The following is a 26,464-nucleotide window of genomic DNA, read 5'->3' on the forward strand; positions in this document are numbered from 1 at the left end:
AACACGTGTGAAATACCACCAACCGTGGAAGCCCACCTGAACCTTGGTGTCCAGAGTTTTTATCCAGGTGTGTCACATAGGCATGGGGTCCCTGCTGACCTTCACAGCTCATTCTTGAGTCCCTCCAGTGTTAGTCACTCAGTCCTGTTTGACTCTTTGTGACCCCATGGACTGCAGCCCACCAGGCTCCTCTGGCTGTGGGATTCTCCAGGTAAGAATACTAGAGTAGGTAGCCATTCCCTTCTCCAGGGCATCTTCCTGACCCAGAGATTGCAGGTTTCCTGCAGTAGCAGGTGGATTCTTTGCCATCTGAGGCACCAGGGAAGCCTGAGTCCCTCCAGAGGTCAGACTAATATAGCATTGCCCTGGGTCCCAGGTGAACAAAGCCTGGCTTCCCCAGTGGCTCAGTGGGTAAAGAATCTGCCTGCAATGCAGGGGACACAGGAGGTGCAGGTTTGATTCCTGGGTCAGAAAGATCCCCTGGAGCAGAAAATGGCAACCCACTCCAGCATTCTTGCCTGGAAAATCCCATGGATTGGTGGGCCACAGCAGACACAAATGAGCCATTCAGCACACACTGCATTGCCCTGGGTCCCAGGTGAGCAAAAACGGGCATTCACCATCAACCAGACTATCTGGCGTGGATTAAGGCCCCAGGTAAACAAAGACACTTTTATCAGGTAGGATATTCCAGGAGTTCAGAGGTCATGTTTCAGGAAGCAGTCCAGGGCTAGTCCTTTCTTTGGGCTTTGAGCACCCCTTATCCTCTGAGTTAAACCTCTTCATACACCCCATTGTTGGGAACTGGGGAAGCAGGTCCCATGGAGATGAGTAATGGGGACTTGTAACTCCGACACTTGATGCCTGGGACTAATTGTCCTGGACATTCCCAGGCTGGCCCCAGGGGGCTTCTTATATGTAAGGATGGATGTTGGAGTTTAACCATTATTTTCTTGCAGGCTAATGAACCAGGTGGGAAATTACATGAGCCCTTACTAAAGGTGTAGGGAGAACAAGGAAAAACAGAAGGTAACATGATTATAGCTGCTATAAATATAACTCAACTCCATGATCTGTTTGTCTAAGAAATATGATATTAATTTTTTCTAAATCAAATTAAGCTTCACTTGAGCACTTACCTCTCCCAAAGGCAGGGGGAGGATAGGGTGGGAAATTCAAACATGGGTAGGTTTTGGGATGCTCCATCCTCCATTTCTTAGGTTTTAAGAGAACTCTTGAGCATAAGCAACTGAGAGAACTTGGGAGAAGCACTTCAGAAATCTTTAATCTATTTAATCTATCTCACCATGGAACCAAAATCACTGTGAGTGGTGACTGCAGCCATGAAATTAAAAGATGCTAGCTCCTTGGAAGAAAAGCTACGACAAACCTAGACAGCATATTAATAAAGCAGAGACATCACTTTGCCAACAAAGGTCTGTGTAATCAAAGCTGTGGTTTTTCCAGTGGTCATGTACAGGTGTGAGAGTTGGACCATAAGGAAGCTGAGGGCCAAAGAATTGATGCCTTCAAATTGTGATGTTGGAGAAGACTCTTGAGAGTCCCTTGGACAGCAAGGAAATCAAATCAGTCAATCCTAAAGGAAATCAACCCTGAATATTCATTGGAAGGACTGATACTGAAGCTGAAGCTCCACTACTTTGGCCACCTGATGTGAAGAGTCAATTCATTGGAAAAGACTGTGCTCCTGGGAAACATTGAGGGCAAGAGGAGAAGGGAACGACAGAGGATGAGAGTTGGATGGCATCATTGACTCAATGGACATGAGTTTGAGCAAACTCTGGGAGTTGGTGATGGACAGGGAAGCCTGGTATGCTGTAGTTTGTGGGGCCGCAAAGAGCCAGACATGGCTTAGTGACTGAACAACAATTGGAGACAATTATGGTAAGAGTTTAGAAATATTCTGCGAGAAGACAAGAAGCTCATCCACTTATAAAATATTCAACTCTACAATGGGCCTTGGGGAACTTTGCGTGAGATCCCAGTGTTAAACTAGAATTTCAGCTTTTATCTCCATCCACCCAATGGTCAGTGTTCTGCGTCCCCAGAGGGCTCCTGTGGAAGCAGGGTACGCCAGTTCTTTAGGGCTGCCATGACAAAGTACAACAGATTGAGTGTCTTAGACAATAGAATTTCTTTTTCTCATCACTGTGGAGGTTAGAAGTCCTAGATCGAGGAGTTCCCTGGTGGTCCAGTGGCTAAGACTCTGCGCTCGCAATGCAGGGGGTCCTGGGTTCTATACTTGGTCAGGGAACTAGATCCCACATTCTATAACTGAGAGTTCTCATGCTTCAGTGAAGATCAAAGATCCTGCATGCCACAGCTAAGACCCGGGGCAGCCAAATAAATAAACATTTACAAAATGAAGTCACGCCTTTTCATGAAGATGGCACCAAAGGTGAAGAAGGAAGCCCCTGCCCCTCTGAAAGTCGAAGCCAAAGCAAAGGCTTTGAAGGCCAAGAAAGCAGTGTTGAAAGGTGTCCACAGCCACAAAAAAGAGAAGATCTGGAGGTTACCCACCTTCTGGCAGCCCAAAACACTGCTGCTTAGGAGGCAGCTCAAATATCCCCTGAAGAGCACCCCTAGGAGAAACAGACTTGACTATGCTATCATCAAGTTCCCACTCACCACTGAGTCAGCCATGAAGAAAATAACTGGTATTCACTGTGGATGTCAAGGCCAACAAGCACCAAATTAAACAGGCTGTGAAGAAGCTCTATGGCATTGATGTGGCTGAGGTCAATACCCTGATCAGGCCTGAGGGAGCGAAGAGGGCATATGTTCCACTGACTCCTGACTATGATGCTTTGGATGTTGCCAACAAAATTGGGGTCACCTAAACTGAGTCCAGCTGGATAATTCCAAATATAAAAGTTTTCACTGTGTTAAGAAAACAACAACAAAACAACGAAGTCATGGATGAAGATGCCAGCAATGTAGGCTTCTTTTGAGGCCTCTCTCCTTGGCTGGTAGATGGTTGTCTTCTCCTTGTAGATGGTCTTCCCTCTGTGTGTCTGAGTCTTAATTTCTTCTTCTTAAGGAAACCAGTCAAATTAGAGTAGGGCCCACCTGAATGAACTCATTTTAACTTGCATGCATTCTCAGTTGCTTCAGTCATGTCTGAATCTTAGGGACCCTGTGGACCATAGCCCCAGAGGCTCCTCTGTCCATGGGATTCTCCAGGCAAGAATCCTGGAGTGAGTTGCCATGCCCTCCTCCTGGGGATCTTCCCAGCCCAGGGACCGAACCCACATCCCTTATATTTCCCACGTTAGTAGGCAGGTTCTTTACCACTAGTGCCACCTGAGAAGCTTATTACTATGGCTTGTAGTCCCCATCTCGAAACTCAGCCACATTCCCAGGTATAGGGGTTTAGGACTTCAGCATATGAATATCGTAGAGCATACAACTCAGGTCACCACACAAATTGTGACATACTGTCAAGGGATCCATGCCTCCATCGCCTCCAATCCTTGGAACCCCTTCCAGCTCTATTTTCTCTATAAGCCTGCATTTTAAAGAATAAAGAAACTAGAGAAAGATAGATCATTTTTTTTTTTTTGGGGGGGACTGTGGTTTGAATTTGATTTTATCCCATGGGTAGAAGGAAGTATAGATCTTAAAAATTTTTTTTTATTTTGTACTTGAGTATGATTAAGGGGCTTCCCAGGTTTCTCAGTGGTAAAGAATTTGCCTGCCAATGCTGGAGATGCGGGTTTGATCCCTGGGTTGGGAAGATCCTCTAGAAATGGCAACCACACCAACATTCTTGATTGGAGGATCCCATGGACAGAGGAGCCTGGTGGGCTATAGTCCATAGTGTTGCAAGCAGTCGGAGACTACCGAAGCAACTTAGCACATAGCTGATGTGGGTTTCCCTTGTGGCTCGGATGGTAAAGAATCTGCAATGCAGGAAATCTGGGTTCAATCCCTGGGTTGAGAAGATCCCCTGGAGACGGAAATGGCAACCTGCTCCAGTATTCTTGCCTGGAAAATTCCATGGACAGAAGGGCCTAGCGGGCTACAGTCTATGGGGTTGCAAAGGGTTAGACAAGAGTGAGCACACATAGTCATAGTCATCATAGCTGATTAACAATGTTGTGATAGATTCAGGTGGACAGCAAAGGGACTCAGCCATACATATACATGTATCCACTCTCCCCCAAATTCCCCTCCCATCCAGGCTGCCACATAACATTGAGCAGAGTTCCCTGTGCTACACAGTATGACCTTGTTGGCTATCCATTTTAGATATAGCAGTGTGTACATGTTCATCCCAAACTCCCTAACTATCCCTCCCCTATATTGGAAATACAGATGATTTTTTGGGGGGAATTGTGGGTTGGGTTAGATAATCTTTTCATTCTTTCAATCATTCATACCAGCAAGAATGAGACAAATTTATCTCTGACCACAGAAGTTTCCTGTTGTAAAATATGTGACCTGCTTTCTGCGTTTATCTTGAGAAGTGAAGATGGACTGTAACGTGAGGTGTGGTCAAAGGCAGTCTGGAAGCTGCAAGCAAGAGATGGAAACTTATGAGGATGGAATAAAAGTTATGTCCACTTGTGTTGTTTCTGACCTCAGTGATGAGGGATCCTGCAGAACCCAAAGACCTTTGTCATGGAGATAAACAGACACACTTGGCCCAAGAGGTAGAGAGACTCAAAGAGGTTCTCTGGGAATGTAGAACAGTTGTAGGTCCATCTGCAGGTTCATATGCACGTGTGCTAAGTTGCTTCAGTCATGTCTGATTCTTTGTGACCCTATGGACTGTAGCCTGCCAGGCTCCTCAGTCCATGGGATTTCCCAGGCAAAAATATTGGAGTGGGTTGCCATTTCCTTCTCCAGGGGATCTTCCTGACCCAGGAATCAGACCCGTGTCTTTTATTTCTTCTGCACTGGCAGTGGGTTCTTTACCAGCAATGCCTCCTGGGAGGCTCCTTTTTGAAGCTCTGGATTTTATTAAGGTCTTCTGTTTTGTCAAGCTGTTGGTCCTTTAATGGACCGGGACCTGGTGGTCCAGAGTCGACGATGAGAGAGTGAAAGAAGGAAAGAGGCTAATATTCCCTGGGTTACCCATCTGGCTTTCGCGTTCCAGGGAATCAGCCAGAAATAGAGGGATAAAGAAAGAGAGGAAGAGAAAGAAAGAAAGACACGGGGACCAAAGGTCTGATGGAGCAAAGGTGTTTTAATCAACATGACGTGGGCATATATACTGTCTTACAAGGTAGTTATTCTCAGCAAAATAAAGATTAAAATTCCAGACTTAAAAAACACAAGGCGATCCCTATTAAAAGAGAGAAGAGGGTGCTTATCACCATAATGAGAAACTAACAAAGGAAATGCCTGGATTCCTCAGCCCCCGGAAAAGCTGCCTCTCCTCTTAATTCCTGAATATTCAGGAATTAATAAGGGCCAAAGGTTTCCTGACAGATCCGCAACAGCACATGGGAAGCCTCCTGTTAAATGCTTCCTGACAGCAAGCTCCTTTGACACCGTGCTGGGGAGAAGTGTGGTGCAATCTTATTCTTTACCACTAGTGCCCCCTCTACGGCCTCTGTAGCTTCATGCCAGTGGGCAAATCAGCAGGCCTTCAGCAGTGTGTGTGTGTGTGTGTGTGTGTGTGTCTACAAATGGCAGCTGATTCCTGTAACCCTCCAAATACACTAAGAATCTTCCTCAGAGCCTGTATTAGCTCCCTATGGCTGCTGTTACACATTAGCACAATGTGGGTGCCTTATAGGGCTTCCCCAGCAGTTCAGCGGTAAACAATCTGCCTGCAATGCAGGAGACTCTGGTTTGATTCCTGTGTCGGGAAGATCCTGTGGTGGAGGAGGGCATGACAATCCATTCCAGTATTCACTCCTGGAGAATCCCAGTGGTCAGAGGAGACTGGTGGGCTACTGTCCTTCAGGTTGCAAAGAGTCAAACATGACTGAAGCAACGAACAAAAATTGTTTTCTTACATTTCTGAAGCCTGAAAATCCAAAATCAAGATGTCAGTAGGGCTGTAGTCCCCCTGAAGGCTTTAGGGCAGGGATCCCTAAGCTTTTGGGCTTCTCAGGTGGCGCCAGTGTTAAAGAACCCACCTGCCAATGCAGGAGACATAGGAGATGTGGGTTCAATCCTTGGGTCAGGAAGATTCCTTGGAGGAGGGCATGGCAACCCGCTCCAATATTCTTGCCTGGAGAATCCCATGGACAGAGGAACCTGGCGGGCTGTGGTTCATAGGGTCTCAAAGAAGCAGACATGACTGAATTGACTTAGTAGGCATGTACCCCAACCTTTTTGGCACCAGGGACTGGTTTCGTGGAAGACAGTATTTCCATAGACCTGGGTTTGGGGGCATGTTTTCAGGATGATTCAAGCACATTATGTTTATTGAGTTTGTTGAGCAGGAGGCGGAACTCATGTGGCAATGCAAGCAAAGGGAAGCACCTATAAATACAGGTGAAGCTTCACTTGCTGGCCTGCTGCTCACCTCCTGCTGTATGGCCCAGTTCCTAACAGACCATAGACTGGTATGGGTTCATGGCCTGGGAGTTGGAAACCCCTGCTTTAGGAGAGAATCAATCCTTGCTTTTTCCAGCTTCTTGTGGCTCCAAGAGTTCCTTGCCTTGTGGCCACGTTACTCCAATTTCTGCCTTTATATTATAGGCTTTTCTCTTCTTTATGTCTTCTGTATCTTTTAATTTTTTTGGATAAAACTTTTTTCTTTATTTTTCTTTATTTATTTATGTGGCTGTATCAGGTCTTAGTTGCGACATGCAGGGTCTTTGTTGTGGCACAGGGTCTCCTTAGCTGTGGCAAGTCGGCTCAGTAGTTGTAGTGTGGGCGTTCGTTGTTCCATGGTTTGTGGAATCTTAGTTCACCAACCAGGGATCAAACTCAAGTCCTCTGCATTTCAAGGTGGATCCCTAACCATTGGACCATCAGGAAAGTCCCTCTCCTGTATCTTCTAAGGAACTGTCATTGGATTTAGGGCACACCCAAGTAATCCACAGTTATCTCATCCCAAGACCCTTAACTTAATTAAACTGTCAAAGAAGCTTTTTTTAAAGGATCACATTCACAGGTTCTGGGTAGGCATATCTTTTGTGGTGTTGCCTATAAAGCCACTATGTGGTACAGGAAATGTAGCTCAGTCTAGTTAAGACAAAGGTTTTAGTGGTCCCGGGGAACAGGGCCGTGAGTCAGACAAGAGAAAACAGCCATAAAAGATGCATTTATCAAGCCAGTTACCACTACCATCAACTGGTGGACTTCTGCTGGGGAAAGACAGGGAGCCAGTACAAATATATATGCTACAGACTTATCTTACCCAATGTGCAAGTGATTTATACAGCAACTCCTGTTGGTCTTTGGTTAAGGAGTGATTCCTGGGACATTAATTCTCTGAACACGGGCAGGGCAGACTAGAGAAATCCCTTAGGCAAAAGATGCAGATATGAAAGTTGGAAGCCATACAGAATGTACTAAAATGATAAATGATGAAGGAATATCTTCTATATTATATTTCTCCATTCCACCTTCCTGGGATACAGTTGCAGTGGCTGCAAGAGCAGAAGGCATTTTGTGACCATGAGGGTGGAAGACCCATGCTAGAGACGCAGCAGCAAAGCGCAAGGATCTTGAGTACCTGAAGGCCAGCTTTGAACTGTTTAGCTCCGGACTTCATGTTTCAGAAATGGAATATACATCACTAAGTTTTGATGTGACTGGAAGTTATTTAGAAAAAAGGCACATATTCCAGTTGATTTCATTCATACAGCCTCAGGAAACATCTCTGTAAATGAGTTTGCAGGGCAACATTTCCCTAATAGGTATACATCCCATCACTGTGAGGATATATATTAAAAACATGAGATTTAGTTTGTTTTTTAATAAATTTAAATTATGATTAAATGTAACAGAAAATATCAGGTTCAATTTATATGAAGTTAAAATTCATATGGTTACAAACTGAAAAAGGTAACCAAAGATATATTATGAAGGAAAATAGGGCTGTGAAGACCCAAGGAAAGTTTTTCTTTAAAACATGAATATTAGGAAAGATAAAAACATTAAGTGAAGGAAGCCAGGATGTCTGGTCCTCAATGTTATGTGCCCAGTTACTTATGAGAGTCCTCTGAAGGCCCTGTGAATGAGAGATGGTGCCCTGCTAATGAGCCGCACAAGGGCCCCCTTCATGTCCCTGTTCCTCAGGCTGTAGATGAAGGGGTTCAGCATGGGGGTGACCGTGGTGTACATCACAGAGGCCACCAGACTTGTTCTAGAGGATGACGTGATTGCAGAACTGAGGTAGACCCCTAAGCCTGTGCCATAGAACAAGAAGACCACTGAGAAGTGAGACCCACAGGTGGAAAAAGCTTTGCATTTGTTCCTGACTGATGGAATTCTCAGGATGGAGGAGAAAATCTGATAGTAAGAAAAGAGGATCCCAGAGAGAGGAAAAACACCTAGGATAATAGTCAGAAAATAGACCACTGTGTTATTGATGAGGGTGTCAGAACAGGCGAGCTTCAGGACTGTAGGAAAATCACAGAAAAAGTGTGGGATCTTCATGCTTCTGCAGAAAGACAGCTTCAAAAGGGTTAAGGTCATGAGCAGGGAGGCTGTGATGCTGAGGCTCCAGGACCCCAGAGCCAGCAGCCCACACACCCGGGGGTTCATGATGACCGTGTAGTGCAGGGGGTGACAGATGGCCACGAAGCGGTCATAGGCCATCACAGTCAAGAGTACATTGTCCAGGCATCCAAACACAATGAAAAAAAATACCTGGCTGAGGCAACCTGCATAGGTGATAACTTTGCTTTGTGTCTGGAGGTTCAGCAGCATCTTTGGGACGGTGGTGGAGGTGAAACCGATGTCTGCAAAGGACAGGTTGGAGAGGAAGAAGTACATGGGGGTGTGGAGGTGGGAGTCTGAGATGACGGCTAGGATGATGGCTAGGTTCCCAGTGAATGTGACCAGGTACATGGACAGAAACAGCCGGAAGAGGAGAGGCTGCAGGTCTGGGTCCTCTGAGAATCCCAGAAGGAGAAAGTTTCTGACTCCTGTTTGGTTTCCCCTTTCCATGAGCCTGCTGGGCTAGCCAACAAGGAGGGAAAAAGGAATACAAAATTTACCCCAAATAAATATTCCCCAGAGAGACAGAAATATCCTTAATCCAAACCCAGGGAGATCATAAAGTCATTCATTTTGGCTAAGGACTGACTTTCTTTGATGACAAATTGTGGTTACTATTGACATCTAGAAAAACTGTCTCAAGTGCAGCACTTCTCAAGTTGTGGTTCCTGAGCAACATCAGCAACCCCTAGAAACATTAGAAATACACTTTTTTAAGGCTTGTCTGATCTGCATGTGTGCTCAATTGCTCAGTTGTGTGTCTGACTCTTGGCAACCCCATGGATTGCAGCTTGCCAGACCCCTCTGTCCATGGGATTTCCCAGGCAAGAATACTGGAGTCCCTGGTGGCTCAGATGGTAAAGTGTCTGCATGCAATGTGGGAGACCCAAGTTTGATCCCTGGGTTGGGAAGATCTCCTGGAGAAGGACATGGCAACCCACTCCATTATCCTTGCCTGGAGAATTCTGTGGATTGAGGAGCCTGGTAAGCTACAGTCCACGGGGTCACAAAGAGTCAGACACGACTGAACGACTTCTTAAAAAAAAATATATATATTGGAGTGGGTTGCAATTTCTTCCTCCAAGAGATCTTTCCAACCCAGGTATAGAACCTGCATCTCCTGTATCTCATGCATTGGCAGGTGGATTCTTTTCTACTGAGTCATCTCGAACCTACTGAATCAGATACTCTGGGTGTGAAGCCAGCACTTGGCGCTTCAACAGGCCCTCATGGAAATTCTGACACATACAGGTTTGAGAAGCACTGCTCTAGTGCTTGCCTGCATCCCCAAACAATCATCCCTTTCCTGGAACCCTGATGACTACTCTTGAGCGTTCTGCTCAGTGTTTGTGGGAATGAGGAATTCCCTAACTCTAGGCAGCTCTTCTCACTCATTGAGAGTTTCTTAGATCCTCTGGACCTTGGGTGCTCCTTTTGCTAAAAAAGAAAAGACCCTAATATTTATATTTCATTTATATTATCAACATCCCTATATAAATTCAATCAAAATTGAATTTCTAAATATAGACTCCTAGAGTTTCTAAATATTGAGTTTATCCTCACATAAATCATCTTTTATTTTTAGCTTTGAGTGGGTGCGTGCTTAGTCGTGTCTGACTCTCTGAGACCCTGTGGGTCTGTAGCCTGCCAGGCTCCTCTGTCCATGGAATTTTCCAGGCAGGAATACTGAAGTAGGTTGCCATTTCCTACTCCCAAGGGGATCTTCCCAACCCAGGGATGGAACCTAAGTCTCTTGCATTGGCTGGTGGTTTTTTTTTTTTTTTTTTTTTTTTTTTTTACCACTGAGCAACCTTTGAAGTCCATAAAAACATACCTATCATCTCCAAAAATGTCCTTGTATTCTTTTGTGTGGTATGAATACAATCTATTTCTCTAACATATTTTAAAGAGTACAATACTGTATTATTAACTCTATTTACTATGTTATATCCCTGGAGAAGGAAATGGCAACCCACTCCAGTATTCCTGCCTGAAAAATTCCATGGACAGAGGAGCCTGATGTGTTACAATTGATGGGGTTGCAAGTCAGACACGACTTAGCGACTAGATCACCACCACCACCATGTTATATACCAGATCTCTAGAATTTATTTATTTTGCATAACAAATCTTGATACACGCTGAATAAGAATTCCCTATCTCCTTTCCCTTCCAGCCAATAATTCCAATCAACATTCTATTGCATGCTTCCATGAGTCTGATGATTTTAGATACCTCATGTAAGTGGAATCACACACTATTTGTTCTTTTCTGTCTGGCTTGTTTCACTTATTATAATGTCCTCTAGATTCATCTGAGGTGTTGCAAATAGCAGGATTTCTGCATGGCATTTTCAATGTGTTTTAGGTTTAATGCTATTAATAATGATATTCCCTCACATTGTATCCTTGATATCACTATTACATTAGGAAAACCTTAGATTTTTCTGTATTTATAAGGTGTTGTGGGCATTTTCTGACTTCCCTGGTGGCTCAGACTGTAAAATGTCTGCCTACAATGCGGGAGACCTGGGTTCAATCCCTGGGTCGGGAAGATCGCCTGGAGAAGGAAATGGCAACCCACTCCAGTATTCTTGCCTGGAGAATCCCATGGATGGAGGAGCCTGGTGGGCTACAAGTCCAAGGGGTCACAAAGAGTCAGATACGACTGAGCAAATTCACTTCATGGGCGTTTTCTAGACTCTTTGATTAATTAAAAATTTTTTCCTAATATTTATATGCTTTCTCCAAATAGCATTAATTTACAATATCTATTTGTCTTTAGGTCTTCTTGCATTGCTATAAAACTCCACAACACTGTTCAAATTTATGTTGAGTTGGAATTCTTATTATTTTTCCCTTTATTTCAAGGGAATAATTCTAGGGTTTTTATTTAATATGATGTTTTAATATTATGTTTATCATAATTTAGGATATATCTTTGTGTATTTTATCATCTTAACTTGCATTTTTTCATTCCTATGTGTTTTAAAGGGCCTTTTCAAGATACAAATAAGTGTTTCACAATTGATTAATAATTTAGAAAAAAATAGTGTTAAATGTTATCTCCATATTCTCTAATAAATTTCAAATGTCGAGTGTAGAGCTAGGAACCATATAAGCTATCAGAAGAAAATAAATAGAATACATAGATAATACAATTTATACATGAATATATGTAATCTTGAGCTTCCCAGGTAGCGCTAGTGGTAAAGAACCCACCTGCCAGTGCAAGAGATGTAAGAGGCACCAGTTCAATCGCTGGGTTGGAAAGATCCCCTGGAGAAGGACATGACAACCCACTCCAGTGTTCTTACCTGGAGAATCCTATGGACAGAGGAGCCTGGCAGGTTGTAGTCCATGGGGTCGCATAGAGTCGGACATGACTGAAGTGACTTAGCACACAAACACGCATATGTAATCTTTAAAAGTAGACGTTCTCTATGAATAAAAAGTCTTTGATGGAAATAAGGGAAGAAAAGATCAATAATTGGACAACAAATTGAAAAATTATTAGTGAGAAATGTGCCATGAAGAAAGCTGGAATGCAAAAGATAATTATTTGACTAATAAAATTAGTGTCTTTAACCTATAAACCTTAATTATAAATCATAGAAACATTAATATATTACCTGGGAAAAAGGTGTAGGATATTAAAAATTTATTAAAAAGTATAAAAAGGATAATAAATGTTTGAGAATTTTTTTCTAGTATTAACCTATGAGGATGAAAGTAAAATAAGATACCTTTTCACTGAGGTAATTAAGAAACCACTGAGAAAAATAAAGATTGGGAATGCAAAAGTTCATCAAGTGGAAAGAGAAATAGCACTTCACATACTGCTATGAGATGGTAATTGATCTGTATTTTCTGGAGTGGAGAAATTAAATCAGTGTACAGATATATAAGTTTCCTTGTACAAATCCAAGGAAAATGATCAACAAGATATACCAAAATGTGGACAAGAATCATCTTGGAGTGATAAAATGAGTCTGGATTTTTCAACTCATTTTCTTCTATTACATCTTTCAAAAAGTACAAATGAACACACATTTATTCTATCCTCAAGAAATACACATTTAAAGATTTGGAAGGCATTATTAATGCAAGTTACACACAACAAAGCTAGGTAAAGCAGAAAATCAAGGTATAAGCAGAGTTAAGGAACTAAAGAGAAGAATAGGTCTAAAGTTGAGACAATCCAGAGCTAATTCTTTGGCAAAAGCAAACATACAGGCAAAATTAGTCTAATGAATGAAATAAGAAAGAGAACAGTAATGCCTAAAATTAGCAATGAGAAAAATAAACATAGATGTAAGGAAATGCTCAATTTTTCAAGAAAATGCTATTTAAAGCTTGGCAAAAAAACTAGAAAATCTCTAAGAAATTAATTTATTTCTGGGAAAATGTAGGTGTCCAAAGTTGACTCAGAATGGAGGATAATAGATCAATAATTAAGGAGGGAATTAAGCAAACAACAAGATTTACCTCCAAAAATGCCATTGTGGGACCTGAGGGCAGGAACAAAAGAATTCTCCTTTAAATATTAAAGAAGAAAAGAAAATTTATCATCACTATTATCAATTCTGAGGAAGTTCTAGCCAATGCAGTACACAGAGAAAAGTTACAAGAGATGTAAGTATCAAAAAAGCAATTCTTTGTTTGAAGATGATGGATTTGTTGAAGATAATAAATTGGCAACTGAAAACCTCTTTTTAAAAAAATTTATTTTTAATTAGAGGAGGAAAACCTCTTCGGACTGAAAATGATTTTAGTAAAGCAGTTGATACAAAACAAATATGTAAAAACCAATAGTCACCTTAAAGTAACATTCAGTGGCATTCAGATGTTTTGCAACCATTGCTTCTATGGAGTTTTGAAACATTTTTACCACTATGAGAACTCTCTGTGCTATCTTTGTAATTTTCTTTAAAATTTATCTAAAATTATTCAAAAATAAAAATCAACATAAAAAGTCGATACAAGAGAAAAATAACCCCAGCAGTGTTCATATGTGCAGTTAAATCTCTCAGAAAATAGATCACAATCATTTCACATATTAACAAAAATGTAAGCCTCTTAGAACAGGGACTGGAAATTTGCAAATACACAATAAATGAAATGATACATTTACTAAATAAGTCAAATGACTTGAGGACCTCCATGTTTCAAGTATTTGTATGTCAAGTATTTGTCTAGCTAAGTTTTGTATGCCTTAGCTCATTTTATCATGATCATTATTGTTTTGATTTAACAAATGAATATATGTAAATGGTATACAATAATCATTAACATGTATAGATATTCACTGGGTGATGGAGACAAAAAAATTCTTGTGCATTATCTCCTTTAATTTAATTTTCATATTAACCTCACAAAGTGGATACTATTATTATCCTCATTTTATAAATGTGGTAACTGAGGCAGAGAAATATTCAGTAACTTAATATCGCAAAGCTGTTTGAATGGGCTGAATGGGTTTGTAAGGAGCAGTGGTAAAGAATCTGCCAGCCAATGCAAGAGACACCAGAGACCTGGGTTCAGTACCTGGGGTTGGGAAGATCCTCTGGAGTAAGAAATGGCAACCTGATCCAGTATTCTTGCCTGGAAAATTCCATGGCCAGAGGAGCCTAGTGGGCTACAGTCCACGGGGTTGCAAAGAGTTATAAATGACTGAGCATGCACACACATGTATTAAGTGCTACATAGGAAGAATCCCAGAGAATGCTTCTTGTTTGAGTGAGTGAATAAATGAGTAAGATTTGGTAGATGAAAGAATACAGGAGAATCAGATGGAGAATGGAAGCCCATAGCGCCTGAGAAACAGCTAGGATGGTTGGGTAAGAAATATGAAGAGATGTTGGGAGCTTAAACAAGGTCAGTTTCCATTAGGAAGGTGAGAGATTCTCAGAATTGGGTTCCAGAAGAGAGAGGAAGGAACCTGAGTGGAAGAGAGGTTTTGAGAGACTCAGGACTTGAACTGTGCAGAGTGTTTTAAGTAAATGGACTCTTACCAACTGTGTTATCCTCATTTGTGCCACCCAAATTAATACTCTGAGAGTTCTGCCTGCCTCCATACCTGTTTCCCACAGCACACACTCTAATGTCTTCAGTGAGCCTCTAGTTCCTTGGATCCTTTCATTCCTGGGTGATGGATCCTCAACTCAGCTCCAATGAAGTGCAAGGAGGTGGCATCAGGCATCCATTCTCTGAAAGGGCACAGCTGAACTTACTCCTTTCTGGGACCGTGGAGCTGTAGTGAGAGGAGTAAGGGGCATATTTACTGTTTCTGTAGCTTCAGAGGTTGAATTCTCACAACTGCTCATTAAGTTAATTGTTCCATTGCTACTCTGCTCTCCAAGCAATTTGGTTCCCATGAGTGTGGAAGCCAAACCAGAAAGGAGCTTCTTTTCTGCTAACTTTGTCCCCATGGGAACACCCCTCCCCATCCACTTTAGTCACAATGCTCTTTCTCCAGGATCTGATCTCCACTATCTTTTCCCACAAGCACTTCCTCAACATCTGAGATGGAATTTCTTTGTCTATCAAGGGCACGATGGCACATTTTTCAAGACCATGTGAATGTCAAGCAGCTTAACTTGGAATTATGAACAAGGCTGTGGGTCACACCCAACTACCAACAAAGCCAGACCAATGACTTTGCCACAACTTCTGTTCCTACTGCTGAAAGGGCAATCTGGAGAAGGTTCCAGGAATACAACAAGAGATAGTGTGAGAAGTGGATTGACTGGCTGTTCAGGCAGACTCTGTGGGAATATATGGCTTTTCAGGGTCAAAACTTGACTTCAGGGTCAAGTTCATTGGATGGTCCTCAACACTCTAGTCCAGAGAGAATGGACTATCTTGAACAATTCACAAAAGAGTGACTTTGTTTTCTATATATCTCTCTTTTTAAAAATAAATATTTAGTTTTTAACTGAAGGATAATTGCTTTACAGAGTTTTGTTGTTTTCTGTCAAACATCGACATGAATCAGCCATAGGTATATGTATCTTTTATAAGTGAAATCTAAAAAAATAAAACAAACTAGTGACTATAACTAAAAAGAAACAGACTCACAGACACAGAATTTTTTTTCTTTTTTTGACTGCACTGCTTAGCACATAAAACTTCCTTGACCATGGATTGAACCCATGCCCTCTCCACTGAAAGTGTGGAGTCTTAACCTGTGGATCACCAGGGAAGTCTGGACTCAAAGACATAGGGAACAAACCAGTGGCCAACAGTGGGAAGAGGGAAGGGAGAGGGGCAAGACAGGGGAAAAGGCCTAAGAGGTACAAACTACCATGAATAAGATAAGCCACAGAGATACACTGTAGAGCACAAGGAATATAGCCAGTGTTCTATGCTAACAGCAAATGAACTATAACCTTTAAAATTGTGACTCACTATGTTGTACACCTGAAACTTAAATAATATTTTTTTTGCAAAGTTTAAACTTTTTATTTTGTATTGGGGTATAGTCAGTTAATAGTGTTGTGGTTGTTTCAGGTGAACAGCAAAGGAACTCAGCCTTATGTATCAGTTCAGTTCAGTCGCTCAGTTGTGTCTGACTCTTTGTGACCCCAGGGACTGCAGCACACCAGGCTTCCCTGTCCATCACCAACTCCCGGAGCCTGCTCAAACTCATGTCCATCAAGTTGGTGACGCCATCCAACCATTTCATCCACTGCCTTACATATACATGTATCCATTCTCCACCCAAATCCCATCCCATCCAGGCTATTACATAACATTGAGCAGAGTTCCATGTGCTACACACTAAGTCCTTGTTGGTTCTGCGTTTTGATTATGGCAGTGCGTACATGACTTTCCCAAACTCCCTTACTGTCCCTTCCTCTGGCAACCATAAGTTCATTTTCTAAGTCCACGAGTCTCTTTCTGTTTTGTAAGTACATTCATTGGTATCATTTTAGATTCCACATTTAAGAGATGCAATTCAATATTTCTCCTTCTCTGTCTGACTTACTTCACTCAGTATGACAGTCTCTAGGTTCATCCATGTTGCTGCACACAGCATTAGTTCATTCTTTTTAATGTCTGAGTAATATTTCACTGTATGTATGTACCACTTCTTCTTTATCCATTCCTCTGCTGATGGACATTTAGGTTGCTTGCATGTCTTGGCTATTATAGACAGTGCTGCAATAAACACTGGGGTGCATGTATCCTTTCAGATCATATTTTTCTCTGGATATATACCCAAGAGTGGGATTGCAGGGTCATGTGGTAGCTCTATTTTTAATTTTTAAAGGAATCTCCATACTGTTCTCCATAGTGACTGTACCAATTTACATTCCCACCAACAATGTAGGAGGGTTTCCTCCTCTTCATGCTCTCTCCAGCATTTGCTGTCTGTGGATTTTTTTGATGATGGCCATTCTGACAGGTATGAGGTGATATCTCATTGTAGTTTTGGTTTGCATTTCTCTAATAACTAGTGATGTTGGATATCTTTTCCTGTGTCTGTGGTCATCTGTATGTCCTCTTTGGAGAGATGTTTATTTAGGTTTTCTGCCCATTTTTTTAGTGGGCTTGAAACTTATGTAATATTGTTAATAAACTATACCTCATAAAAAGGTAAAAAAGAACACCAGTATATAAGGGAGTAACTTTTATAACCCAAATCAAATATTAAAATTAAAAAAATAAAAACAGTAGGATATTTAGGGCATCCTCCTCTTGAATGACAGTAGTCACAGCTACTGAGCCTGCGTGCCCTAGAGTCGGTGCTCCATGACAAGAGGAGCCAGTGCAGTGAGAAGCCTGGGCACTGAAACGAGGAGCAGTCCCCGCCTGCCACAACAAGGGAAAACCCGAGTGCAACAGGGAAGTTCAGTGCAACCAAAAATAATAAATAAATTTTTAAAAAGTCTTAAGAAATGATGTTTCCAAGTGTCTTCTTTGTTCACATATTATTTAAATAATGGATTTTAGTTTTTCACTGTCATCATTCTTGTAGTCTATCCAGTCTCCTTTCCTTCTTTTGACTGTTACGCAAAATAGAGTCAAATCTGGGACTCTGCTTTTCTATTTGTACAGGCATTTTTATGGTTCATTCTTATCATGTGTAAAAACTATTTTGCTGGAGAAGGAAAAGGCAACACACTCCAGTAGTCTTGCCTGGATAATTCCATGGACAGAGGAGCCCGATGAGCTATCATTCATATGGTCTCAGAGTCAGACACGAGTGAGCATTCATGCACATAAGGGGTGATGGGGGGAGGGGGAATGGTTTTGGAATGATTCAAGCACATTACATTTATTGTGCACTTTATTTCTATTGTTATTACATCAGCTCCACCTCAGATCATCAGGCATTAGATCCTGGAGCTTGGGGACTCCTGCTTTAGCTCACTCCCTTGGGGATTTTGCACATGGAAAATTTTCATATGTTCTCTTTCCCTTTGGAAGACACTTTCCCATGGTTCTCAGTGAGGATGATTTGGCCCCTTATGGAGTATATGAAGACATTTTTAGTCCTTGCAACTTGGCTGGTGATGTATCTTATCCAGGGATATGATTAAACATCCTACAATGTATAATAATAGCCCCTATAGCAAAGAATGACCCAAACCCAAATATCAATGATGCCAAGGTTGAGAAATTCTGCTCCACATTACACATCCTCTTTCTTCCTGGGGTATACTGAGCTTTATGACCTAGTCCTTAATGGATGGCAGTGTACATGGGGAGAAATTGGCTTAATAATATTAGGACAAAATGTTGGAGCATTACAAAAATTACTCTTGTATGTAATGAGAGCTGAAATTTATTTAGGACTTGCCACCTGCATTCCTTATGCTGAAGCTTTGCCATTTTATTCCATTTAAATCTCTTGTCACCCTTCTGAGGCATGCCTTGCTATAGGTTCATTTCAGATAGAGCAACTGAAGCACATGGGGATTGAATATTCTTTTGATAAAGAAGTTGTGGTACATATACACAATGGAATATTACTCAGCCATAAAAAGGAACACATTTGAATCAGGTCTAATAAGGTGGATAAACCTACAGCCTATTATACAGAGTGAAATAAGTCAGAAAGAGAAAGACAAATATCATATATTAACACATATATATGGAATCTAGAAAGATGGTACTGATAAACCTATTTGCAGGGCAGCAATGGAGACACAGATATAGCACAGACTTGTGGACACACTGAGGGAACGAGAGGGTGTGATGAACTGAGTGAATAGCATTGAAACATATACATTACCAGATGTAAAATTAGAATAGCCAGTGGAAATTTACTGTATGATGCAGGAAGCTCACATCTGATGCTTTGTGACAACCTAGAGTTGTGGGAGGGACGGGCGGTGGGAGAGAGGTGCAAGAGAGAGGGAAGATACCTATACCTATGGCTGATTCATGTTATATATAGCAGAAACCAACACAATATTGTAAAGCAAGTATCCTCCAATTAAAAATAATTAAGTTTTTTAAAAGAAAAAAAATCTAAGAAAGATAAAAATAATGCAATAAAATATATTTATCTTATCACCATCTACTAAGATGGCATCACTGTTTGAATTCAGGAAAATTTTAGGGCTCTCTCTGGTGGCACAGTGGCAAAGAATCCACCTGCTAATGTAGGAGACTCAAGAGACTTGAGTTCAGTCCCTGAGTTGGGAAGATCCCCTGGGGGAGGAAATGGCAACCCACTCTAGTGTTCTTGCCTGGAGAATCTGATGAGAAGCTATACTCCACGGGTCACAAAAAGAGTCAGACATGATCGAACACACACATACACTCCACCTGTCCTCCTGAAAACACACACCTCTCCATCTCTAGTCTACACCTGTTCCCAGTGTCCTGAGGATGGACAGTTAGTTTGCTTTTCCACCCTTGCCTCTCTCAACAGATCCATTCCAACTTCAGAACTAAGTGCACCGAAAAATTAAGAGTTCACACTCCTAAGTGTTCTCTTCCATTGCTCTTGATCACATGTGTCCAGGCTCCAGGTCATTGTTGTCACTGGGGAGACAACGTGTTGCAGAGAAGCTTTCTCAGAGCTCTTTTCATGTCCCTGTTCCTCAGGCTGTAGATGAAAGGATTCAGCATGGGGGTGACCACGGTGTACAGGACGGAGGCAAACGCCCCTGTTTGAGAGTCATGTGTCCATGTGGAGCTGAGATAGACCCCAAGGCAGGTTCTGTAGAACAAGGAGACCACCGAGAGGTGAGACCCACAAGTGGAAAACGCTTTATACTTCCCTCCTGTCGTTGAGATCCTCAGTACAGAACAAACAATTCGAGAATAAGAGAGAAGGATGCCGGTGAGAGGATAAAAGCCCATAACGCCTGTCACAAGATACAATACGACATTATTGATGAAGGCATCAGAGCAGGGAAGCTTGAGGACCTCAGGCAGTTCACAGAAGTAGTGCTGGATGTCAACGATGGCGCAGAAAGAGAGCCGGGACATGGTTAAACCCTCAGGAAGGGCCCCCAGAACGCTGATGAGCCAGGTTAAAAGGAGCAACTGTGCACAGAGCCGCACATTCATGATGACTGTGTAGTGCAGGGGGTGGCAGATGGCCACGAAGCGGCCATAGGCCATCACGGTCAGGAGTAAGTTGTCCAAAAGTCCAAAAACGGTGAAAAAATACATCTGGGTGATGCAACCTGTGTAGGTAATGGCTTTGCTCTGGGTCTGGAGGTTCAGGAGCATCTTTGGGATGGTGATGGAGGTGAAACAGATGTCAGACAATGACAGGTTGGAGAGAAAGAGGTACATGGGGGTGTGGAGGTGGGAGTCTGTGATGATGGCCAGGATGATGAGCCCGTTCCCAAAGATGGTGACCAGGTACAGAGAGAGGAAGAGCCCAAAGAGAACAGACTGAATCTCTGGCTTCTCAGAAAGTCCCAGGAGGAGAAATACTGGGAGCTGTGAGTGGTTTCCTGGTTGCATGTGAAAGAGTGTCTGCCAAGAGAGAAGCAGAAGCAAGGTTAAATCGGTGATCAACAGGCATCTTAGAAATGTGGTCACTTTTAGCTTGAACACAATATATTGATGAGACAATGCTTTTGCTTAATGTTCTCTTCTCTCTTGTCTGTCACTTTGGGGCCTCCTAATGCCATCCTCTTCTCCTGTGTTGCCACCAGTAGCTAGAAAACTTTCACATGAAAACTAATTTTGCAGCCAAAGAAGATCTCGTTTGTTTGAATACCTTGACCCTTGTCACCCAGTCTTATCAGATGCCTTTGAATTAATTTGTACTTTATTATTAAACACCTTTATAATAAAACAATTATTTTATTTAAATTATTATTCATTTTATTTAATAATCATTAATTTATAATCAATCAATACTATTAATTATTAATTTTATTTAAATTTTTAACTTTAAATACTAATTAGAAAGGCATAGATCTGTGTATAATTTCCATAAACTATGATAATGACATGGTATCTTCTACTCACTTGATTAAAATGTATAATGGACAATCATGAAATAAGGTATGGAGTTATCAATTTTTTCCCAGAAAAAAATTGCTAATTTTGAAATCTCACAAAATATGTTTGAAATACATAAAAATTATCTGGAGGCACATGAAAATAAGTGTTCTAGTGAATTTTCTAGAGCTATTTTAATCATGATACTGAAAGCCAACAGCCTTTGGCTTTGGCCAACAGCCAATAGCAGCGGTATAAGAAAAACCATAGACTAATCTCTAATTAGCATATTATTTTAAAAGCTCAAAGAAAATATATAAAATATAAAATATAAAAATATTTAGCAATTTGTCATGCAAACCAAATACTATGCCCAGGTAACATTTTATCCTAGAAAGCAACCAGTATTTCATATTGGTAATGTATTTATTGCCATAGAGCAAATAAGTAGAAAAAAATCATCCAAAAAATTGGATAGTCTAATTGAACGCTAAAGATACTGCTTGAAAGGAGTTCTGAGGAAACTAAACAGGTTTCATTACTATGAAAATAGTTTCCTTGATCATCAGCTTATATCAACCCACACATGAAAATATTTGAGAAATCTACATGAAGATCATACAGAAGACAAACATGTGTGTCACTACCACTACCCAATGCTGTTCTGAAATTTCAAACCAGTATGACCAAAGAATAAAATAGCAACCATATGGTCACATCTTGGGTAAAAGTAAAGTGATCACATTTTCAGATGATAAACTGGCTACCTAAAGTCAATCGGAAAGCTATTACAACTAAGAAGTCATTCTGGTGAAACTAGATTGAAATACAAACATTCATCATTTTCTTTCCCATTTCCAGCAATAAACAGATGCATAGTAGAAAAAAAAATTCTATTTGAAATTGTACAAAAATAAGGCTTCCCTGGTGGCTCAGGTGGTAAAGAGCCTGCCTGCAACAGGGGAGACCCAGGTTTGACCCCTGGGTTGGGAAGATCCCCTGGAAAAGGGAATGGCTACTTACTCTAGTATTTTTGCCTGGAGAGTTCCATAGACAGAGGAAACAGGTGGGCTACAGTCCATGGGGTTGCAAAGGGACAGACACAACTGAGTGACTGACACATATGACATACACAGACTAACGTCTGGCTCATTGAAGACACTTAAGAAATGATATAAATAGCAATTAATATTTATTAAACTTACCAGGTACAGGAATCGTGCTAATCTCTTCCCCTGAATGGTCTCATCTCATCTCCCTGGAAACAAATGGGATGAGAGTGCTGTCTTTCATGTACATCACAGAGACAACTGAAAGTGGCTGTGTATGCTCGCTGAAATGTACGAGTTAATGAGGCGTGTGGCCCCTCTGATGTGCAAGTTACAGTAAGCTCAGCAGAGGGAGACTGGGCACTGGGTAAAATGTTAGGGGAAGACCAGTGTAGCCCAGGAGAAAACTAGGAGAGAGATGGTTCCTGATGAGTCAGGAGAGGGTTGTAGAAATAATGTGGGAATGAGCAAAAGGCAAGGGAGATGAGGAGAGAGAAGAGGCTGTAATTAAACTTGAGCATTCCTTCTTGGTTAGCACTTGAACATTTCAGAATCATTTTTAATATATAGATTTGTCCAATTTTCTTACTCCTGACAGTGCTCCTGGGGAAATTTCTCTCTTCTATTTCCCAAAGATGCTCTGTGCTGTTATTTCCAATCTGATGGACTCATCCCAGGAAGGTGAATCGTGTAGCCAGCAGCTGTGTCTCCAACATCAGGGAGCTGGCTCCAGGCACCTGGAGAAGGGAATGGCAACCCACTCCAGTATTCTTGCCTGGAGAATCCCGTGGACAGAGGAGCCTGATGGGCTACAGTTCATGGGGTCACAAAGAGTTGGACATGACTGAACAACTAACAACACATGGATCTCTAGACCAGGGTGATGTTTCTAGGAAGCAAGACAGAATGTCTTTTTTCTCTCACATTTGTGAACTGAAGGTGAGGGGCAAAGTGTATTGTGCTCCAGAAGCTGAATTCTCAAAGCTTCTCATTAAATTTTTTTATTTTTGTAAGCTTGGGGCAATATAACTGCAGGAATATGGGGACTATAATCAAAATGGAAAAAAATTTCAGTTATGTCCTCAGGGGTAGATGTTGGAAGAAAGTGTCTTCTCCCACTGGGACCATTAAAACCTTTTTTATTATAGAAAATTCAAACACACACAGAAGTGAAGAGTAGTGAAGAGTGTAATGAACACTCATCAATTCATCAATGGGTTTCACAAGTTCCTGACCTGTAACCTGGCCACACGACTCCTGTTCACACGAGATGATTATTTTTAAGCAATTCCCACATATAATCATTTTACCTATTAATATTTAAGCAACTTCAGCATGTGTCTCTAAAAGAAGAGGATAATTTAAAAAACCAGATAGCCCCATCACTATTGAAATCTAGTTAGTTCTTGAATTATGACCAGCAAGAACAAATTGACCCCAGATCGTAAGATGTATATGTAAATATTTTGATTATTATTCTTTTTTAAAATTAATTTTTATTGGAGTCACTTTACAATGTGGTGTTAAGTACTACTATACAACAAAATGAATCAGCTATGTGTATACATATATCCCCTATTTTTTAGATTTCTGTCTCATTTAGGTCCCACAGAGCATCGAGTAGAGTTCCCCATGCTATACAGTAGGTTCTCATTCGTCATGTATTTTATACATAGTAGTGTATATATATCTGTCTCAATCTCCCAATTTATCCTCCTTCCTCCCCTCTCTCTCCCCAGTACCCCTATATGTCAGTTGTGTGTCTGTTTCTGCTTTGCAAATAAATCCATCTATATTATTTTTCTAGATTCCACATAACAGCAATATTATATGCTATCTGTTTTTCTCTTTCTGACTTATATCTCTCTATAGGACAGTCTCCAGGTCCATCCATGCCTCTGCAAATGGCACTATTTCATTCCTTTTTATGGCTGAGTAGTATTCCACTCTGTGTGTGTGTGTGTATACACCACATTTTATTTATCCCCTCTTCTGCTATTTGTATGTAATTTTGAAAGAAAAGCATTTCACTTATTTTGACAGCTGTGATACATTCAGTAGCTGATCCTTCTACCTGAAGTTTCTTCAGTGCAATCAAATAACATACACCTGAAAAAGACTTTGTTTCATAGTAAGATAAAAAGATTAGCCTGGGTTATCCAGGTTAGTGAAATGTAATAACGAGATCCTCTAAATATTGAATGAGAATAAGAAAATTGAGGCCAAAGAACATTTAATATGCTATGCTGCTGGTTTTGAAGATTGAGAAAGGACCATGAACCAAGGAATGTAGGTGGCTACCAGAAAGTCATTTATGAGGGAAATGCATTCTCTTCTGGAGCATCTAGATGGATCCCAGTACTGAAATATGTGGACTTTAGTCCATTGAGACCCATTCCAGTTTGAGCTTTGGATCTGTAGAACTTCAAGTTATTATATATCTATTTATATCTATCTATGGACAGAGGTTCATAACATTGTACAGGAAGTGGTGATCAAAACCATCCCCCAGAAAAAGAAATGTAAAAAGACAAAATGGATGTCTGAGGAGGGCTTAGAAATAGCTGAGAAAAGAAGAGAAGCTAAAGCAAAGGAGGAAAGGAGAGACATAACCATCTGAATGTAGAGTTTCAAAGAATAGCAAGGAGAGATAAGAAAGCCTTCCTAAGTCATCAATGAAAAGAAATAGAGGAAAATAATAGAATGGGAAAGACTAGGGGTCTCTTCAAGAAAATTAGAGGTAACAAGGGAACATTTCATGCAAAGATGATCACAATAAAAGAAACGGTATGGACCTAACAGAAGCAGCAGATATTAAGAAGAGATGTCAAGAATACACAGTAGAACTATACAAAAAGTCTTAAATGACCCAGATAACCACATTGGTGTGATCACTCACCTAGAGCCAGACATCCTGGAGTGTGAAGTCAAGTGGGCCTTAGGAAGCATCACTACGAACAAAGCTAGTGGAGGTGATGGAATTCCAGCTGAGCTAGTTCAAATCCTAAAAGATGATGCTGAGAAAGTGCTGCACTCAGTATGCCAGCAAATTTGGAAAACTCAGCAATAGCCACAGGACTGGAAAAAGTCAGTTTTCACTCCATCCCAAAGAATGTTCAAACTACTGCACAATTGCACTCATCTCACGTGCTAGCAAAGTAATACTCAAAGTTCTCTAAGCTATGCTTCAACTGTATGTGAACTGAGAACTTCCTGATGTTCAAACTGGATTCAAAAAAGGCAGCGGAAGAACCAGAGATCAAATTGCCAACATCTCATCAAAAAAAGCAAGAGAGTTCCAGAAAAACATCCACTTCTGCTTCATTGACTACACTAAAGTCTTTGATTGTGTGGATCACAATGAACTGTGTTTCTGGGAATACCAGACCATCTTACCTGCTTCCTGAGAAATCTGTATTCAGGTCAGGAAGTGACAGTTAGAACCAGACATGGAACAATGGACTGGTTCCAGATTGGGAAAGGAGTACATCAAGGCTGTACACTGTCATCCTGCTTATTTAACTTATATGCAGAGTACATCATGCAAAATACTGGGCTGGATGCAGCACAAACTGGAATCAAGATTGCCGGGAGACACGTCGATAACCTCAGATATGCAGATGTTACCACCCTTAAGGCAGAAAGCAAGGAGGAACTAAAGAGCTTCTTGATGAAAGTGAAAAAGGAGAGTGAAAAAGCTGACTTAAAACTCAACATTCAAAAAACAAAGATCATGGCATCTAATCCCATCACTTCAGGGCAAATAGATGGGGAAACAATGGAAACACTGAGAGACTATTTTCTTGGGCTCCAAAATACTGGGAATGATGACTGTAGCCATGAAATTAAAAGATGTTTGCTCACTGGAAGAAAAGTTATGACTAATCTAGACAGCATATTAAAAAGCAAAGACATTACTTTGCTGAAGAAGGTCTGTCTAGTCAAAACTATGGTTTTTCCAGGAGTCATGTAGGGATGTGTGAGTTGGACTATAAAAAAAGCTGAGCACTGAAGAATTGATGCTTTTGAATTATGGTGTTGGAAAAGACTCTTGAGAGTTCTTTGGTCTGCAAGGAGATCCAACCAGTCAATCCTGAGAGAAATCAATCCTGAATACTCATTGGAAGGACTGACGCTGAAGCTGAAGCTCCTATATTTTGGCCACCTGATGTGAAGAGCTGACTCATGAGAAAAACCCCTGCTGTTGGAAAAGATTGAAGGCAAGAGGAGAAGGGGACAACAGAGGATGAGATGGTTGGATGGTATCACCAACTCAATGAACATGAGCTTGAGCAACCTCCGGGAGTTGGAGATGGACAGGGAAGCCTGGCATGCTGCAGT

At 41.2% G+C, this 26,464-nt stretch overlaps 2 protein-coding genes and 1 pseudogene across 2 annotated transcripts; 1 reads left to right on the plus strand and 2 right to left on the minus strand.

Moving 5' to 3' along the window:
* Positions 1–2,401: 2,401 nt before the first annotated feature.
* Positions 2,402–2,901, plus strand: LOC110142713 (large ribosomal subunit protein uL23-like; annotated as a pseudogene).
* Positions 2,902–8,139: 5,238 nt separating this feature from the next.
* Positions 8,140–9,102, minus strand: OR7C2 (olfactory receptor family 7 subfamily C member 2). The gene has a single exon (XM_020902030.2). It carries the CDS (start codon positions 9,100–9,102, stop codon positions 8,140–8,142), a length of 963 nt encoding a protein of 320 aa, XP_020757689.2.
* A 10,547-nt stretch (positions 9,103–19,649) lies between these two features.
* LOC110142710 (olfactory receptor 7C1-like) lies at positions 19,650–20,588 on the minus strand. Its single transcript, XM_020902029.2, has one exon. It carries the CDS (start codon positions 20,586–20,588, stop codon positions 19,650–19,652), a length of 939 nt encoding a protein of 312 aa, XP_020757688.2.
* Between the last annotated feature and the right edge of the window lie 5,876 nt (positions 20,589–26,464).

Source organism: Odocoileus virginianus, chromosome 3, assembly GCF_023699985.2.
Source record: "Odocoileus virginianus isolate 20LAN1187 ecotype Illinois chromosome 3, Ovbor_1.2, whole genome shotgun sequence".
NCBI lineage: Eukaryota > Metazoa > Chordata > Mammalia > Artiodactyla > Cervidae > Odocoileus > Odocoileus virginianus.

Coding starts and splice junctions, on each gene's coding strand:
- OR7C2 (XM_020902030.2), bottom strand. CDS start 9,102: ATGGAAAGGGGAAACCAAACAGGAGTCAGAAACTTTCTCCTTCTGGGA.
- LOC110142710 (XM_020902029.2), bottom strand. CDS start 20,588: ATGCAACCAGGAAACCACTCACAGCTCCCAGTATTTCTCCTCCTGGGA.